Source organism: Oncorhynchus keta, chromosome 17 (assembly GCF_023373465.1).
Source record: "Oncorhynchus keta strain PuntledgeMale-10-30-2019 chromosome 17, Oket_V2, whole genome shotgun sequence".
Lineage (NCBI taxonomy): Eukaryota > Metazoa > Chordata > Actinopteri > Salmoniformes > Salmonidae > Oncorhynchus > Oncorhynchus keta.
The window spans coordinates 48,281,291-48,302,298 of NC_068437.1; the positions used below are offsets into that span (position 1 = coordinate 48,281,291).

Genomic DNA, 21,008 nt, shown 5'->3' on the forward strand with positions numbered 1-21,008 from the left:
AATCATTTAACTAGGCAAGTCAGTTAAGAACGATTTCTTATTTACAATGACGGCCTAGGAACAGTTGGTTAACTGCCTTGTTCAGGGGTAGAATGACAGATTTTTACCTTGTCAGCTCTGGGATTTGATCTAGCAACCTTTCGGTTATTGGTCCAATGCTCTAACCACTAGGCTACCTGCTTTGTGAATAAAGCAAATTAGAAGCATTGCTGTATATAATTCATTTATGCTATGAAATTGTTGATAGATACTATTTGTTGGTCGAAAAAAAAACATAGGAAAAAACTATCTTCAGCATTTTTCCCAGCACCATGTTCATTCAGTAGTTTACAGTATTTCCACATACTTGACATTGTGTGCTCTGTTCAAGCTCTATAGTGGGTTGTGTTGACTGATAGGTGTATGCTTGGTGATAGTCAGACCAGCTCTTGAGTGGTGCAGCGGTCTAAGGCACTGCATCTCACTGCAAGAGGCATCACTATAGTACCTGGTTCGAATCCAGGCTGTATCACATCCGGCTGTGATTGGAGTCCCATAGGGCGGCGCACAATTGGCCGGAGTAGGCCATCATTGTAAATCAGAATTTGTTCTTAACTGACTTGCCTAGTTAAATAAAAGGTTCATAAAAAAAAATATATATATATATATATAATAAATTGTTGTGAGAGGACTGTAACCAGACACTACTGCTTCTGGCCTGGGGACTGGAGGAAAGGGGGTGAGGTTCATAGGGTGGAGATTAAGGCCGGTAGACCTCAACAATAAAAGGACTTACCAGGGTGGGGTTAATTGGTATGGATTTAAAATGTATTTAACACAACATCCTAAGTACTCTAATATCTAACAGTAACAACTGTTGTTCTTCCCCATAAGGAGATACATATATTGTCAGGGTTAGGGCACATGAAGTGCCTTAGGTGTAGGCACTGCATCTCAGTGCTAGAGGTGTCACTACAGACCCTGGTTCGATCCCGGGCTGTATCACAACTGGCCTGGCGGCGCGCAATTGGCCTGGGTTTGGCCGTCATTGTCAAAAATAATTTGTTCTTAACTGACTTGCCTATCAAGGTTCAAGTTTTTAAAAATATTTTAAAAATAGCACTAGATGAGTCACAGGTCATATAGGCAAAGTAGCCTACTAAAAAAGGTTATTAAATGGGTATTTACATCTGTAGTAATACCAGATGATTGCATGGGGGCGCTGTTTAACATGAGTGACAGTGTTACAGCAAAAAGTGATATATCATAGTAGTAATTCAGAGTGTATGACACTAAAAAGTCATGGTCACATTAAATCCTCAGCTACAACAAGAAAGCCACAAGCATCTCACATGCTGGAGGAAAATGAAAGGGCACTGATTTGATGACAACAAAGAGTTCTGTATAGATGGAGCCTACCAACTGCTGTGTGTCTCAACTGTGTGTAAGTGTGTTGGGGAAAAAACGAATTATTTTCAAACCAAATGGTAAAACAAATGTTTATTCAATTTTTTTACTCTATGATGTAGTAGGCTAGTAGTCTTATTGGTTGTTCATGATCTTTCAGTTAGATTTTGATGATCTGACTGATAACAAGCAGTATCATGGTCCTCATTGAAAGCGTACTATTATTTTGTCAGAATGGTATTCAAAGAGTACACGTGGCGTGACGTCACTCACGCACTACATTTCTTCTAAAAGTCTAAATTGAAGTTGACCTCCATGCGCATTGTGATGTCAACACTCAACCTTCACCACAGCGCACCGAGAAGAAGGCGTGGCTTGGTGACGCATTGCGGCTCGAGCAGGATCGGTGTGTGCATTGTGCGGGAGGCGTGTGTCCCTCTCCCAACCAAAGAGCAAGGAGCGAAATCGACTGGACCACGCAACAGCCTCTCCGCTCCAAACAGAATGTCGTCAAGGAATGTATTCTAGCTGGAAATGCAAGGGAGCACCGACCAGTCGCAGTATTTTATTTAAAATCTATAGACCCATAATAATCTGAAATATGGCTGAAGTAAAGTCGAGGTGAGTTGCGCTGTTGCTCAGACAACTTGCTGTTGAGTGGTGCGCACTCCACTCTCCGCCTCTCGCCAGCCAGCCTGTCGGATGAAAAGAAATCGGATAGATACCGTTCTTTTTTGTTCTTCTATCAATCGATAGTCAGTAGACTGGAATCATGTCGATGGGACAGGACGAAAACTCAGTCCGGGTGGCATTGAGGTAAATCTTCAAGCCGTACATTTAATTGCTTTACTTTGCATAACTGTTGGCACAATTACATATTTGGGAGGTAGCCTACCTGTCACCACCAGCAGAATGCATGACCCGTTAAAGGAGATGTAGGAGATTAATTTTAGGCCTTGCATCATCTGTTGATAGGAGCCACTCTAGGCGTTTTATGATTTATTTCATAGTAGGCTAACATCAAAGACTGGATCAGAAACTCTGTGGAAACATTGGGATGCATTTGTAGCCAACAGTTACATATTTTTCTGTAAAATGTGTTACCGTATGATGGTCTTTGAGGACGCACAATATGAATTTAGGAATTTGCAGTTGATAGTTTACATAAACCACCATATAGGGCTAGGCTATTGTGTCGCGTGTCACAGAAGTACTAAAGAAATGTGATAGCCTACATTGTCTCCATGCATGACGCAGCATTATCACACGCCCAAAGAAAAAACCAGAAGGGTGCACATATGGCAGGTGTCTTCGCATGCCATTTGTCTCTCCCACCAGCCTAGGAATGGATGGTACAGTATCCTGCTTGTTTTGTAACGATTGAACGGTTGGAAAGACAGATCTGGCCTTTATAGCTCCTTGGCCGTGTGCCGGAGTCTCTTTCGGGCATCCTTTCAAAGAAGACAGTTGATCCACAGTTGATCGATGAAAGAAGCGCTTTACTGACAGGCTTCAAGGAAGACAGCCAACCGTTTAATACGCAAAAACCTCTAACCGTTTCTGGTTAATTGATGCTTTGTTTACAGTTAAGAATACATTGCAATGGCCTTCTTTAGCTCAGCAGCCTACAGAAAGTGAACAGTAGCCAAATAATACGTTAATTTGTTCATACTTAAGGCTATAGAATGTGTTAATCATAGGACCCTAAAATATTTGGTTAATTCCTTAGACAGGCTTATGTATTTCCACATGAAGAATGAATGTCATCCACAGTCTGTTATCTGCAGAATAAGGCTGCTCCTTGCTAGAAGGAGACATGCTGAGGTCAGGTGGCACACTGACAGATGTCTCTAATGGCACAATGGGACAGTTGGCAGTTGGCACACATGCAGTACTAGCCTGCCTTTCACTTTGTATGTGTGTGTCTGTCTCTCTTTGTCTCCATCTCTCTGTCAGTCTCTCTCACACAGACACACACCCAGTAGACCATCTAGTAATTCAGTGTGAATATTGTGATGTTCTCTGTTAGATTAGTGTTGTATAATAATGTCTGACACAAGCAGCTGACTGTTTTGTCAGCTCTATGGTACTTCACGTCCACGGTCCCCATAGTAACAATCCTTCTGGAATAACTGAGACCCTTGACCCAGTCTCCAATCTCTGAGTTCTCATCGTGTGCGTGCATGCTTGTGAGAGAGAGAGTGACCATATTCCTGGCCCAGTCTCCTATTATTGTTTGTCTGTATTTTCAGATATGTTTTTTGATTGAACAGATAATGGAAGAGTGATTGAATGGAAAGCTAGGAGGGAAGGTTGTCACAGGGCAGAGGGACGGAGTTGAACCCATTCCAATACGGCCATGCAATGCATGTGTGCTTCGGAGTGGTGGCACTAAACGCTAGGCCACGTAAGCCACATCAGTCTCCTATTTTGCAAGACTTTGTCCTCCCATGGTGCCGGCCAGAGGGTCCATAGCTAATACTGAAAAGTAGTCTTCTCATTAGTAAATGGCCCATACTGAGGGGGTCATGTTGGCCTAAAGACATGTGCTCTCATTGTTTCCAGTCCAAACTAGTCTAACTTTCTAGTTGGCTTCCCCACGGCTGCTGACATGCGGCTAACATACTCCCCTTGACCTGGGGTCAACACGTGTGTTCCCAATCTAGTGGCAAGCCTATACATTGTATAAGCCAACCTTTACTGTGTGTGTGTGTGTGTGTGTGTGTGTGTGTGTGTGTGTGTGCATAGAGGGGAGAGTGATACAGGACACATTTCTGACTATTCTCAGTGGTTTGCACAGTAAAGGCTGTATTAGTACAATACTCTACAGAACAGCTCTTCCTGACAGTTATTAATGGTTGTAATGAGAGGAGGAGTTGAGGTAAAGAGGTACTTGTTGAACCAGCCAGATAAGGTTATTATGTCAATGCAAACTACTTAAACTACACATAATGGGAGAGGCCCTTCAGTCAAGTCAATGTGGTAAGAGATGTTTGTCTACATTACTGACTTTTTACTGTGTGTGTTTGTGTGTGTGTGTGCTCAAGCATGTGTGTGTAAGCGTGTGAATGTGCTTGTTTCACTCACAGGGTTTGCACAAGGTGCTTAAAGTACTTGAATTTGGCACTCTGAAATTGAAGTACTGGAGTACCTTGAAAATCAGATATTTTCCCAAGTTGGTACTTGAAAAGTACTTGAATTCAAATGAGAAGAGAACAGACAATTCTCAAATATGTTAATATGAAAAATATTAGAAAAATGTATTGGTCTTGCAAATTAATTTCCAGGCAGACTACTGAGTTTTAGTTCCTCACATGTTTGGCTCTCTGGTTGCCAGGTGAGCTCACTCATTCCACCCACACTGCCACTCAGCCAGTCAGGTACAGAACTGCCTGATTATGCGCCGCCAAACGTCACATTGATAGCTAAAATGTCGGGCAAATGTAGATACAATCCTGCCTGGCAGTATATTGATGTTTATGAATGTGTTTTGCCAGACCCAAACAGGGATGTAGTGGAGGGTAAACACTGTTTACGCACCTTTTTAATTTAGTTAATTATCATTTGCACACTTATTATTGTGTTCCCAGCGTTGATCAATGCTCAGAAGGCTTCTTGATCTGAGTTCTAATAGCGTCTACCTTTGCGAATCAGTGGAATCATGAATATGCTCCCTCATATTTCCCTTGTAAGCAGCAATTTAATTCACCACCACAGCATAGGCCGAGAGTTGAAACAAGCTACCTCAGCCCAGACCTATAGTGGCAAGGTCAAAGAGACTAAGGCTGACAGTGCGATTTTCATTTTTTAAATTCATTTTTATCCCTCGACTCCTGCAATTTCAACAGACCTCACCCAAACAATAACCCCTGACTCAGAGAATGAGTGTACAACTGGTAAATAGTTGCTGATATTTCAGTTAGATGTCTAGCTAGATAAGTAGCTCGAGCTCTGGCTGTTAGCCAGGTAGCCAGCTATAACTAGCTAGCTGGCTAGAAGGATGCATTTAGAAGCTAATGTTGAACGGAGCCTGATCTCAGCAAGAGCAGTTGACTGAAATTAATCTAGCTATAATCAAAAGATGGGCTACTATAAGTTCTCATAACAAAATAGCTTTTCTTTACAGAGAAAAGTGAGACCGACAGGGGGAGAGAGTAGTAGTACAGTAGTGCCCAAACTTGGCAAAATTTAAATAGGGTCCCTTGAGCTAATCTGTAATCTTATCAAACACATTCATAACTTCTTTCTCTTCAAATGCTTTTAGAAAACAACAATTTAGATTCAACAAAGGGCCTTTTACACTGTTAGAATTCACTTTCATGTTATTATGTTTTGGGAAAGCCCGTGGGACCTAAAATTGAGTGAAATATAAAGTCAATTTAAATGTAAAGAAATGTAATATTGTTAGCATGTACACTTAAACACATATAAAGGCAACATGCAACAATTTCAAAGATCTTGTGGCGAATAGGAACTATTACGAATTGATGGTCCTTAAAAATGAGTATTAGTGCTGGAAAATGTACTTGAAAGTCCTTGAATTTGACTTTCCACTGTCTGTGCGAACACTGCACTCATCTGTAGGACTGGTTTTGACTACCAGAATAACTGGCTTTCCATTGTTAGTCCTTATAATCATGTAATTACAACTATAGGTGGATGAACATGACTTGTGCTAATATCCACATCAAGACAGTAATGTTCTGTGGGATCTGGTACACAAACTGTCTTAAGGGACAATGCCCAGCAGAACAATAATATGTTACTGTTTTGGCTATACAGGCCGGAAGGTAAGGACAACGCACTTCTCTCCAGCACGTGTATTTGCCCCGAGCAGGCTGTGGTGGGGGAAGAAGAGTAGGAGGAGAGATTGAGGAACATTCAGATCTGTATTTGTCACCCATGGCAGCGTTGGACAAACACAAAGGGCCCTGTAAGCCTCCCAGACTCTCTGCTTTGTCCTGGTCCACTGAGCCAAGCTACGGTGTCACACTCAGCCCGCCACTGGCCCGGCCCACAGACTGGCCGTGTGTGTGTGCATGCGTGTTAATATGTGAGGGGGTATATCGGATGTGTTCTGCTTCATACCTCTGGTACTAAGACATCCTTGTGTTAGCAGCATGCAACATAGCAGTGTGCTTTGATTGTGGCGCCTATAGTATAGGCTAGTTAAGTCCTGTCATTTCGATATGTAATGTATCCTAATTATAGTCCCCGCAGTAGTTCCATTTTCCTTTTCAAAGTGAATCTCTGTAAAGGCTTGCCTTTTTAGCATAGACCATGTGGGTGACCTTCTTTCAGAACTGTAGGTGATTCCTTTCCGAGGCAGGCAGCACTAAGCATAGCCTACACTTAAACTGAACTTGCCCAGAAATAGACCACTGCATTGCTGGAAGACCTCGGTTATCTATAACATGACGTCTGAGGGGTCAGCGCATTCTGCCAGTCCCAGACACATCCGCATAATGGGAAAACCACTGCGACTGCGGAAACTCCTGGCCCCCATGTGGACATGCTTTATGGCACAGAATGGAGACCCCTCAAACTCTGGTTGATTTTTGCACTTGCAAAACAAATTGAATGTAGTTTTATAGTACATTGGTTGGCATGGGTACACCGCACCCATGAAAATGTTGCTAATTTTCTTCCTATTTTTTCCTTACTTTCTTTGTCTTTTTCACGCCCTCTATCTCTTGTGTCATTGTCTTTCTCTCTCTCCGTCCCTCACTCCCCTTTCAACGAAAGTGGCCATAAGTAGCTCTGCGTATGTAACACAAATAATATATTACTCGCTATTAGCCTCTCTACTTATAGCAAGGTAGCAACATATTATGTTGTCAGACTGGCAGCCTAACTGGTGATAAACATAAATAGGTTTCTGTCCTTAAATAGCACTCTATGCTTGTTTTAGCAAGCTGTCTGTCACACTGTCACCTCTTTAGTTACAGTATGCATATCTCTTATTTTTCCTTAGTCATCAACAATAGCCTAGTTCAGGGATGAGCGACTTTGATGGAGGTAAGGGCTACAAAAACTCAGAACTCATCATGAGGGGCCACAGTGGCTCGCCGGTCCTACCCATATCCATACCCACACATGCAGTCATAGCCAGTCCTACCCATACCCACACATGCAGTCATAGCCAGTCCTACCCATACCCACACATGTAGTCATAGCCAGTCCTACCCATATCCATACCCACACATGTAGTCATAGCCAGTCCTACCCATATCCATACCCACACATGTAGTCATAGTCAGTCCTACCCATATCCATAGCCAGTCCTACCCATATCCATAGCCACACATGTAGTCATAGCCAGTCCTACCCATACCCACACATGTAGTCATAGCCAGTCCTATCCATATCCATACCCACACATGCAGTCATAGCCAGTCCTACCCATATCCATACCCACACATGTAGTCATAGCCAGTCCTACCCATACCCACACATGTAGTCATAGCCAGTCCTACCCATATCCATACCCACACATGTAGTCATAGCCAGTCCTACCCATATCCATACCCACACATGTAGTCATAGCCAGTCCTACCCATATCCATACCCACACATGTAGTCATAGCCAGTCCTACCCATATCCATACCCACACATGTAGTCATAGCCAGTCCTACCCATATCCATACCCACACATGTAGTCATAGCCAGTCCTACCCATATCCATACCCACACATGTAGTCATAGCCAGCCCTACCCATATCCATACCCACACATGTAGTCATAGCCAGCCCTACCCATATCCATACCCACACATGTAGTCATAGCCAGTCCTATCCATACCCACACATGTAGTCATAGCCAGTCCTATCCATACCCACACATGTAGTCATAGCCAGTCCTATCCATACCCACACATGTAGTCATAGCCAGTCCTATCCATACCCACACATGTAGTCATAGCCAGTCCTACCCATATCCATATCCACACATGTAGTCATAGCCAGTCCTATCCATACCCACACATGTAGTCATAGCCAGTCCTACCCATATCCATACCCACACATGTAGTCATAGCCAGTCCTATCCATATCCATACCCACACATGTAGTCATAGCCAGTCCTATCCATACCCACACATGTAGTCATAGCCAGTCCTACCCATATCCATATCCACACATGTAGTCATAGCCAGTCCTACCCATACCCACACATGTAGTCATAGCCAGTCCTATCCATATCCATACCCACACATGTAGTCATAGCCAGTCCTATCCATACCCACACATGTAGTCATAGCCAGTCCTATCCATATCCATACCCACACATGTAGTCATAGCCAGTCCTACCCATACCCACACATGTAGTCATAGCCAGTCCTATCCATATCCATACCCACACATGTAGTCATAGCCAGTCCTATCCATACCCACACATGTAGTCATAGCCAGTCCTATCCATACCCACACATGTAGTCATAGCCAGTCCTACCCATATCCATACCCACACATGTAGTCATAGCCAGTCCTATCCATACCCACACATGTAGTTATAGCCAGTCCTATCCATACCCACACATGTAGTCATAGCCAGTCCTACCCATATCCATACCCACACATGTAGTCATAGCCAGTCCTATCCATATCCATACCCACACATGTAGTCATAGCCAGCCCTACCCATATCCATACCCACACATGTAGTCATAGCCAGTCCTACCCATATCCATACCCACACATGTAGTCATAGCCAGTCCTATCCATACCCACACATGTAGTCATAGCCAGTCCTATCCATACCCACACATGTAGTCATAGCCAGTCCTACCCATATCCATATCCACACATGTAGTCATAGCCAGTCCTACCCATATCCATACCCACACATGTAGTCATAGCCAGTCCTACCCATATCCATACCCACACATGTAGTCATAGCCAGTCCTACCCATATCCATACCCACACATGTAGTCATAGCCAGTCCTATCCATATCCATACCCACACATGTAGTCATAGCCAGTCCTACCCATATCCATACCCACACATGTAGTCATAGCCAGTCCTACCCATATCCATACCCACACATGTAGTCATAGCCAGTCCTACCCATACCCACACATGCAGTCATAGCCAGTCCTATCCATACCCACACATGTAGTCATAGCCAGTCCTATCCATACCCACACATGTAGTCATAGCCAGTCCTATCCATATCCATACCCACACATGTAGTCATAGCCAGTCCTACCCATGTCCATACCCACACATGTAGTCATAGCCAGTCCTATCCATACCCACACATGTAGTCATAGCCAGTCCTATCCATACCCACACATGTAGTCATAGCCAGTCCTATCCATACCCACACATGTAGTCATAGCCAGTCCTATCCATATCCCCACACATGTAGTCATAGCCAGTCCTATCCATACCCACACATGTAGTCATAGCCAGTCCTATCCATATCCATACCCACACATGTAGTCATAGCCAGTCCTACCCATGTCCATACCCACACATGTAGTCATAGCCAGTCCTATCCATATCCATACCCACACATGTAGTCATAGCCAGCCCTACCCATATCCATACCCACACATGTAGTCATAGCCAGTCCTATCCATACCCACACATGTAGTCATAGCCAGTCCTACCCATATCCATACCCACACATGTAGTCATAGCCAGTCGTATCCATACCCACACATGTAGTCATAGCCAGTCCTATCCATACCCACACATGTAGTCATAGCCAGTCCTATCCATACCCACACATGTAGTCATAGCCAGTCCTATCCATACCCACACATGTAGTCATAGCCAGTCCTATCCATACCCACACATGTAGTCATAGCCAGTCCTATCCATACCCACACATGTAGTCATAGCCAGTCCTATCCATACCCACACATGTAGTCATAGCCAGTCCTATCCATATCCATACCCACACATGTAGTCATAGCCAGTCCTATCCATATCCATATCCACCCACACATGTAGTCATAGCCAGTCCTATCCATATCCATACCCACACATGTAGTCATAGCCAGTCCTATCCATATCCATACCCACACATGTAGTCATAGCCAGTCCTATCCATACCCACACATGTAGTCATAGCCAGTCCTATCCATACCCACACATGTAGTCATAGCCAGTCGTATCCATACCCACACATGTAGTCATAGCCAGTCCTATCCATACCCACACATGTAGTCATAGCCAGTCCTATCCATACCCACACATGTAGTCATAGCCAGTCCTATCCATACCCACACATGTAGTCATAGCCAGTCCTATCCATACCCACACATGTAGTCATAGCCAGTCCTATCCATACCCACACATGTAGTCATAGCCAGTCCTATCCATATCCATACCCACACATGTAGTCATAGCCAGTCCTATCCATACCCACACATGTAGTCATAGCCAGTCGTATCCATACCCACACATGTAGTCATAGCCAGTCCTATCCATACCCACACATGTAGTCATAGCCAGTCCTATCCATACCCACACATGTAGTCATAGCCAGTCCTATCCATACCCACACATGTAGTCATAGCCAGTCCTATCCATACCCACACATGTAGTCATAGCCAGTCCTATCCATACCCACACATGTAGTCATAGCCAGTCCTATCCATACCCACACATGTAGTCATAGCCAGTCCTATCCATACCCACACATGTAGTCATAGCCAGTCCTACCCATACCCACACATGTAGTCATAGCCAGTCCTACCCATACCCACACATGTAGTCATAGCCAGTCCTACCCATATCCATAGCCACACATGTAGTCATAGCCAGTCCTATCCATACCCACACATGTAGTCATAGCCAGTCCTATCCATATCCATACATGTAGTCATAGCCAGTCCTACCCATATCCATACCCACACATGTAGTCATAGCCAGTCCTATCCATACCCACACATGTAGTCATAGCCAGTCCTATCCATACCCACACATGTAGTCATAGCCAGTCCTATCCATACCCACACATGTAGTCATAGCCAGTCATATCCATACCCACACATGTAGTCATAGCCAGTCATATCCATACCCACACATGTAGTCATAGCCAGTCATATCCATACCCACACATGTAGTCATAGCCAGTCCTATCCATACCCACACATGTAGTCATAGCCAGTCCTATCCATACCCACACATGTAGTCATAGCCAGTCCTATCCATACCCACACATGTAGTCATAGCCAGTCCTACCCATATCCATAGCCACACATGTAGTCATAGCCAGTCCTATCCATACCCACACATGTAGTCATAGCCAGTCCTATCCATACCCACACATGTAGTCATAGCCAGTCCTATCCATACCCACACATGTAGTCATAGCCAGTCATATCCATACCCACACATGTAGTCATAGCCAGTCATATCCATACCCACACATGTAGTCATAGCCAGTCATATCCATACCCACACATGTAGTCATAGCCAGTCCTATCCATACCCACACATGTAGTCATAGCCAGTCCTACCCATACCCACACATGTAGTCATAGCCAGTCCTACCCATACCCACACATGTAGTCATAGCCAGTCCTACCCATACCCACACATGTAGTCATAGCCAGTCCTACCCATATCCATAGCCACACATGTAGTCATAGCCAGTCCTATCCATACCCACACATGTAGTCATAGCCAGTCCTACCCATATCCATACCCACACATGTAGTCATAGCCAGTCCTACCCATATCCAACTTAAAACGTTTTAGAGTTAATTTCTAACCATTTTGCCATGGGCCATAGAGAAAAAAATTATAACTTCACAGCTAATTTCTTACAACTCTACACATTTTGCCATAGGGTGGAGAGATATTTAGCAGTTTTTAATATAATATCTGAGTGAGTTGTGGGGGCCCCTTGGCCAGAAATTTGAGCATGCTTACTTCAAGTTTAGATAGCTGTCCTGCTAGATTCATTTACCAATCTAAAATGTTTAGCTGACATGGCTAATTGAGTGACTATCAGTGACTGACATAACAAGAGGAAAACTGCTGATGCACAACCACATTTTGAAAATGCGCCTTGTGTATTCTACTATTTGAACTTGCAACAGTAAATTGAGACCCCGACTGAGTTTGTTTTATTGATCTGTGGGCCACCAGTTGCCCCTTCCTGGCCTAGTTGAATATCATATGATTACTATACCGTAACCATAAGCAATCAGTTTCACCCCTCCACACATCTGTAGTCATATTGTCACACCCACACACAGTCTGCCACTCGCCTTACCATGTCATACAAATACATTCTCTTCTGCCGTGCTGGAGGCAGGCCATACAAATGAGTCCTGTCCACCTGTCCTGCTGCTTACACACTGGTAGCTACACACACAAGCTACACACACTGTTGGAATCTGCATATGCATGATGTGGATGTGGTACATTTCCATCAGTTGAAACAGCTTTCTTGCCAGGATGAATCACCACATTGTGTTAAATGACCATTGCTGTGTATACTATGCATTGTAAAGAAAAGTATATTATTTCGTAACATGAAGCAAGTGTTCTTTAATCTTTGTTCACTTCCCGACTATTTCCAGTGAACTTCCACTTTAACGTTTAGGCTCGTCTCGTTGCCTGAAAGCAGCTTCACATGGTAGTCTTTTTCACCTCTCTGTCTGCATTTTCTGGGCCTAGCTTTTGTGTCAAGTCCTCACTGGTTGGCCCACTGTTGACACAAAGATGGGAGTCCCCTGTCAACACAGCACGGTTGGCTGCAGGTGGATCCCAAGCTTGATGTCCTGGAGGGCCTTGGGGTGAGGGAGGGAGGGGTGTTTTTCTAATGAAAAGCAGCGCTATTCCCTGAATACATTGGGCTTTGTTGTTCCTTCGTCTTGCCATGTCATTTTAATCAAATTGTGACAATCATTGGGTGAGTTGCAGCTGATTGACATCCCTGAGTTTGTTTTCTATTATTAAACTTATGTTGTTGCACATTATACAACTAGCAATGTCTGTTTTTTTATATCTTTGTTATTGATAATGACAACCTGGTGATCATTTCTTGTTCTCATGTCATGAGAAACTTTGCTTGTTGTTCAAGGATCTCCCACTGTCATGTGTTGTAAGTTGCTTAGGCTGCCATAACTCTGTGATTAGTTAAGGCTAGTGATAACTTCTGCAGGTTTTACCATCAGTGTTAGGGGGGAGGGGGATCTTTCTCCCTCTGTTTTCCTCTCGTGTGTGCATGTGCTTGTATTTTCCATTTGTTGACAACTAGAAAACAACCCCTCTGCTCTGACTGTTCCCTCTCCAGCCAGAGTGAAGCACCAGGCCAGACAGGCGTCTCTCTGAGGCACACTGCTTTACTGCTTCCTGTAGGTCAGAGGTCACAAAACAGTCCACCCTGGCCTGTGATTATTAGGGGAGCCCATTGGAGGGGAGGGTTAGGTGGAGTTAATCATCTCATCTGTTGTCAACAAGGGGAAAAGAGAGGGAATTTTCCATAGTCACTAAGGATATCTTATCCTCCCTGAATCCTGATCTTTAAGTGAGAGCTCACTTGTAGCCACAATGCTGAGTTTGTTTTTCAGTCTAACTTTATTGTAACCCTGTAGTCCAGTACTCACACTGTCTGGTTCTGGTGTGGCTTAATTGGTAGAGCAGGGCACTTGCAATACCAGGGTTGTGGGTTCGATTTCCACTGAGGGACCAGTATGAACAAATATGAAAATGTTTGCTCTAGATAAGAGCGTCTGCAAAATAACTCAAATGTTGTAGTCCAGGACTCACACCGTCTGTCTCGATTTAATGGGGGGAGATGGTACCGTTTCATTTCATAACTTGGAGGGAAACCAGTTAACTGACCTAAGGTCATTATCTGACCCTGCCTTGCGTGCTAATCCACAGACAGACTGGAAGTGCCTGTTAGCGCTGGTCTGGGTTCAGTTAGTTTGCTCTGCTCTGTAATTAAGGCGTGAATCCTAACTTCCACTTAAGTCAAATTTTAGCTTTTTAAGTGGAAGTTATGATTCACCCCTAAGCAAGCCTAAAGGGTGAGGATTGGCCATCTGATCCTGAACCTGTCGTTAAAAGGAGGTTCCTTCTGGGATGCTGCTTCACTGCACTAAACCTCCATGTGTGGGTTCCGTATTTCCTTGGCAACCTTTTTTTTTTACTATGGCAACAGGATAAACACCATCCTCTAAGGGAGCTCTGGAGTGATATATTCTGGAGAAAGTGACTAGTTACACTAGTCACTGCAAGTGTTTACACTGCTAGTGTAGATTGCAATGTCATTCTTTGTCTGATTTGACTAGTGGCACATTCTGTGTCAACAGGCAGCATACGTTGTTGTTGTGTCAGGGGGGGATACGACCTATACGTTGTTGTTGTGTCAGGGTGGGGATACGACCTATACGTTGTTGTTGTGTCAGGGGGGGATACGACCTATACGTTGTTGTTGTGTCATGGGGGGATACGGCCTATACGTTGTTGTTGTGTCGGGGGGATACGACCTATACGTTGTTGTTGTGTCAGGGGGATACGACCTATACGTTGTTGTTGTGTCATGGGGGATACGGCCTATACGTTGTTGTTGTGTCATGGGGAGACGACCTATACGTTGTTGTTGTGTCGGGGGGATACGACCTGTACGTTGTTGTGTCATGGGGGGAGACGACCTATACGTTGTTGTTGTGTCATGGGGGGAGACGACCTATACGTTGTTGTTGTGTCATGGGGGAGACGACCTATACGTTGTTGTTGTGTGACCTATACGTTGTTGTTGCGTCGGGGGGATACGACCTATACGTTGTTGTTGTGTCATGGGGGGATACGACCTATACGTTGTTGTTGTGTCAGGGGGGGGATACGACCTATACGTTGTTGTTGTGTCATGGGGGGAGACGACCTATACGTTGTTGTTGTGTCGGGGGGATACGACCTATACGTTGTTTTTGTGTCATGGGGGGAGACGACCTATACGTTGTTGTTGTGTCGGGGGGGAGACGACCTATACGTTGTTGTTGTGTCGGGGGATACGACCTATACGTTGTTGTTGTGTCATGGGGGGAGACGACCTATACGTTGTTGTTGTGTCGGGGGGATACGACCTATACGTTGTTTTGTGTCTATACGTTGTTGTTGTGTCGGGGGGATACGACCTATACGTTGTTTTTGTGTCGGGGGGAGACGACCTATACGTTGTTGTTGTGTCGGGGGGGACCTATACGTTGTTGTTGTGTCGGGGAGACGACCTATACGTTGTTGTTGTGTCGGGGGATACGACCTATACGTTGTTTTTGTGTCATGGGGAGACGACCTATACGTTGTTGTTGTGTCGGGGGGATACGACCTATACGTTGTTGTTGTGTCGGGGGGGATACGACCTATACGTTGTTGTTGTGTCATGGGGGGAGACGACCTATACGTTGTTGTTGTGTCGGGGGATACGACCTATACGTTGTTGTGTCAGGGGGATACGACCTATACGTTGTTGTTGTGTCATGGGGGATAAGACCTATACGTTGTTGTTGCGTCGGGGGATACGACCTATACGTTGTTGTTGTGTCGTCAGGGGGACACGACCTATACGTTGTTGTTGTGTCATGGGGGGAGACGACCTATACGTTGTTGTTGTGTCGGGGGGATACGACCTATACGTTGTTGTTGTGTCATGGGGGGAGACGACCTATACGTTGTTGTTGTGTCATGGGGGGAGACGACCTATACGTTGTTGTTGTGTCAGGGGGACACGACCTATACGTTGTTGTTGTGTCAGGGGGAGACGACCTATACGTTGTTGTTGTGTCGGGGGAGACGACCTATACGTTGTTGTTGTGTCGGGGGGATACGACCTATACGTTGTTTTTGTGTCATGGGGGGAGACGACCTATACGTTGTTGTTGTGTCGGGGGATACGACCTATACGTTGTTGTTGTGTCGGGGGGGATACGACCTATACGTTGTTGTTGTGTCAGGGGGATACGACCTATACGTTGTTGTTGTGTCAGGGGGATACGACCTATACGTTGTTGTTGTGTCAGGGTGGGGATACGACCTATACGTTGTTGTTGTGTCAGGGGGGGGATACGACCTATACGTTGTTGTTGTGTCGGGGGGATACGACCTATACGTTGTTGTTGTGTCAGGGGGGGATACGACCTATACGTTGTTGTTGTGTCAGGGGGATCTATACGTTGTTGTTGTGTCAGGGGGATACGACCTATACGTTGTTGTTGTGTCAGGGGGGGGATACGACCTATACGTTGTTGTTGTCAGGGGGATACGACCTATACGTTGTTGTTGTGACGGGGGATACGACCTATACGTTGTTGTTGTGTTGGGGGGATACGACCTGTACGTTGTTGTTGTGTCGGGGGATACGTTACGTTGTTGTTGTGACGGGGGATACGACCTATACGTTGTTGTTGTGTCGGGGGATACGACCTGTACGTTGTTGTTGTGTCGGGGGGATACGACCTATACGTTGTTGTGTCAGGGGGGATATGACCTATACGTTGTTGTGTCAGGGGGATACGACCTATACGTTGTTGTTGTTGTTATGACATAGGGGGATACGGCCTATACGTTGTTGTTGTTGTTGTGACATAGGGGGATACGGCCTATACGTTGTTGTTGTTGTTGTTGTTGTGACATAGGGGGATACGGCCTACACGTTGTTGTGACATAGGGGGATACGGCCTATACGTTGTTGTTTTGATAAAGGGGGTGATATGGCCTATATGTTGTTGTTTTGATAAAGGGGGTGATATGGCCTATATGTTGTTGTTTTGATAAAGGGGGTGATATGGCCTATATGTTGTTGTTTTGATAAAGGGGGTGATATGGCCTATACGTTGTTGTTTTGATAAAGGGGGTGATATGGCCTATACGTTGTTGTTTTGATAAAGGGGGTGATATGGCCTATATGTTGTTGTTTTGATAAAGGGGGTGATATGGCCTATATGTTGTTGTTTTGATAAAGGGGGTGATATGGCCTATATGTTGTTGTTTTGATAAAGGGGGTGATATGGCCTATATGTTGTTGTTTTGATAAAGGGGGTGATATGGCCTATACGTTGTTGTTTTGATAAAGGGGGTGATATGGCCTATATGTTGTTGTTTTGATAAAGGGGGTGATATGGCCTATATGTTGTTGTTTTGATAAAGGGGGTGATATGGCCTATACGTTGTTGTTTTGATAAAGGGGTGAACGGCCTATACGTTGTTGTTTTGATAAAGGGGTGATATGGCCTATATGTTGTTGTTTTGATAAAGGGGTGATATGGCCTATACGTTGTTGTTTTGATAAAGGGGTGATATGGCCTATATGTTGTTGTTTTGATAAAGGGGGTGATATGGCCTATACGTTGTTGTTTTGATAAAGGGGGTGATATGGCCTATACGTTGTTGTTTTGATAAAGGGGGTGATATGGCCTATACGTTGTTGTTTTGATAAAGGGGTGATACGGCCTATACGTTGTTGTTTTGATAAAGGGGTGATATGGCCTATATGTTGTTGTTTTGATAAAGGGGGTGATATGGCCTATATGTTGTTGTTTTGATAAAGGGGGTGATATGGCCTATATGTTGTTGTTTTGATAAAGGGGGTGATATGGCCTATATGTTGTTGTTTTGATAAAGGGGTGATATGGCCTATACGTTGTTGTTTTGAAAAGGGGTGATATGGCCTATATGTTGTTGTTGTTTTGATAAACGTTGTTGGGTTGTGACATAGGGGGATATGGCCTATACGTTGTTGTTGTTTTGATAAAGGGGTGATATGGCCCGTTGTTGTTTTGATAAAGGGGTGATATGGCCTATATGTTGTTGTTTTGATAAAGGGGTGATATGGCCTATATGTTGTTGTTTTGATAAAGGGGATGATATGGCCTATACGTTGTTGTTTTGATAAAGGGGTGATATGGCCTATACGTTGTTGTTTTGATAAAGGGGTGATATGGCCTATATGTTGTTGTTTTGATAAAGGGGTGATATGGCCTATACGTTGTTGTTTTATAAAGGGGTGATATGGCCTATATGTTGTTATTTTGATAAAGGGGTGATATGGCCTATATGTTGTTGTTTTGATAAAGGGGTGATATGGCCTATACGTTGTTGTTTTGATAAAGGGGTTGATATGGCCTATACGTTGTTGTTTTGATAAAGGGGTTGATATGGCCTATACGTTGTTGTTTTGATAAAGGGGGACATGGCCTATACGTTGTTGTTTTGATGATATGGCCTATACGTTGTTGTTTTGATAAAGGGGGATATGGCCTATACGTTGTTGTTTTGATAAAGGGGTGATATGGCCTATACGTTGTTGTTGTTTTGATAAAGGGGTGATATGGCCTATACGTTGTTGTTTTGATAAAGGGGTGATATGGCCTATATGTTGTTGTTTTGATAAAGGGGTGATATGGCCTATATGTTGTTGTTTTGATAAAGGGGTGATATGGCCTATACGTTGTTGTTTTGATAAAGGGGTGATATGGCCTATACGTTGTTGTTTTGATAAAGGGGTGATATGGCCTATATGTTGTTGTTTTTGATAAAGGGGTGATATGGCCTATATGTTGTTGTTTTGATAAAGGGGTGATATGGCCTATATGTTGTTGTTTTGATAAAGGGGTGATATGGCCTATACGTTGTTGTTTTGATAAAGGGGGATATGGCCTATATGTTGTTGTTTTGATAAAGGGGTGATATGGCCTATATGTTGTTGTTTTGATAAAGGGGTGATATGGCCTATACGTTGTTGTTTTGATAAAGGGGTGATATGGCCTATACGTTGTTGTTTTGATAAAGGGGTGATATGGCCTATATGTTGTTGTTTTGATAAAGGGGTTTGACGTTGTTGTTTTGATAAAGGGGTGATATGGCCTATATGTTGTTGTTTTGATAAAGGGGTGATATGGCCTATATGTTGTTGTTTTTTGATAAATGTTGTTTTGATAAAGGGTGATATGGCCTATACGTTGTTGTTTTGATAAAGGGGGTGATATGGCCTATACGTTGTTGTTTTGATAAAGGGGGACATGGCCTATACGTTGTTGTTTTGATAAAGGGGGTGATATGGCCTATACGTTGTTGTTTTGATAAAGGGGGACATGGCCTATACGTTGTTGTTTTGATAAAGGGGTGGTATGGCCTATATGGCCTATACGTTGTTGTTTTGATAAAGGGGTGATATGGCCTATATGTTGTTGTTTTGATAAAGGGGTGATATGGCCTATACGTTGTTGTTTTGATAAAGGGGTGATATGGCCTATACGTTGTTGTTTTTGATAAACGGGGTGATATGGCCTATACGTTGTTGTTTTGATAAAGGGGTGATATGGCCTATACGTTGTTGTTTTGATAAAGGGGGGTATGGCCTATACGTTGTTGTTTTGATAAAGGGGGGTATGGCCTATACGTTGTTGTTTTGATAAAGGGGGATATGGCCTATACGTTGTTGTTTTGATAAAGGGGGGATATGGCCTATACGTTGTTGTTTTGATAAAGGGGTGATATGGCCTATATGTTGTTGTTTTGATAAAGGGGTGATATGATAAAGGGGTGATATGGCCTATACGTTGTTGTTTTTAAAGGGGTTGATATGGCCTATACGTTGTTGTTTTGATAAAGGGGTGATATGGCCTATACGTTGTTGTTTTTTGATAAAGGGGTGATATGGCCTATATGTTGTTGTTTTGATAAAGGGGTGATATGGCCTATACGTTGTTGTTTTGATAAAGGGGTGATATGGCCTATACGTTGTTGTTTTGATAAAGGGGTGATATGGCCTATACGTTGTTGTTTTGATAAAGGGGTGATATGGCCTATATGTTGTTGTTTTGATAAAGGGTTTTGATAAAGGGGTGATATGGCCTATATGTTGTTGTTTTGATAAATGGGGGTGATATGATATGGCCTATACGTTGTTGTTTTGATAAAGGGGTGATATGGCCTATACGTTGTTGTTTTGATAAAGGGGGTGATATGGCCTATACGTTGTTGTTTTGATAAAGGGGTGATATGGCCTATACGTTGTTGTTTTGATAAAGGGGTGATATGGCCTATACGTTGTTGTTTTGATAAAGGGTGATATGGCCTATACGTTGTTGTTTTGATAAAGGGGTGATATGGCCTATACGTTGTTGTTTTGATAAAGGGGTGATATGGCCTATACGTTGTTGTTTTGATAAAGGGGTGATATGGCCTATACGTTGTTGTTTTGATAAATGGGGGTTTTGATAAAGGGGTGATATGGCCTATATGTTGTTGTTTTGATAAAGGGGGTGATATGGCCTATACGTTGTTGTTTTGATAAAGGGGTGATATGGCCTATATGTTGTTGTTTTGATTGTTACGTTGTTGTTTTGATAAAGGGGTGATATGGCCTATATGTTGTTGTTTTGATAAATGTTGTTGTTTTGGGGTGATATGGCCTATATGTTGTTGTTTTGATAAAGGGGGTGATATGGCCTATATGTTGTTGTTTTGATAAAGGGGGTGATATGGCCTATACGTTGTTGTTTTGATAAAGGGGGTGATATGGCCTATATGTTGTTGTTTTGATAAAGGGGGTGATATGGCCTATATGTTGTTGTTTTGATAAAGGGGGTGATATGGCCTATACGTTGTTGTTTTGATAAAGGGGGTGATATGGCCTATATGTTGTTGTTT

The 21,008-nt window shown here is 43.6% G+C and overlaps 1 protein-coding gene across 7 annotated transcripts in view; it reads left to right on the forward strand.

Annotated features, from left to right (window-relative positions):
* Positions 1 to 1,738: 1,738 nt before the first annotated feature.
* LOC118395967 (kinesin-like protein KIF21A) overlaps positions 1,739 to 21,008 on the forward strand; it is a 79,229-nt gene continuing 59,959 nt past the window's right edge. For 4 of the 7 annotated variants that reach the window (XM_035790080.2, XM_035790081.2, XM_035790082.2 and 1 more), the window contains exon 1: positions 1,739 to 2,202. In XM_035790080.2, the coding sequence (XP_035645973.1) occupies positions 2,159 to 2,202 (44 nt within the window). In that variant the 5' untranslated portion in view covers positions 1,739 to 2,158. The remainder of the gene's footprint in view (positions 2,203 to 21,008) is intronic. The other 3 variants (XM_035790083.2, XM_035790084.2, XM_035790086.2) reach the window with 1 other exon arrangement.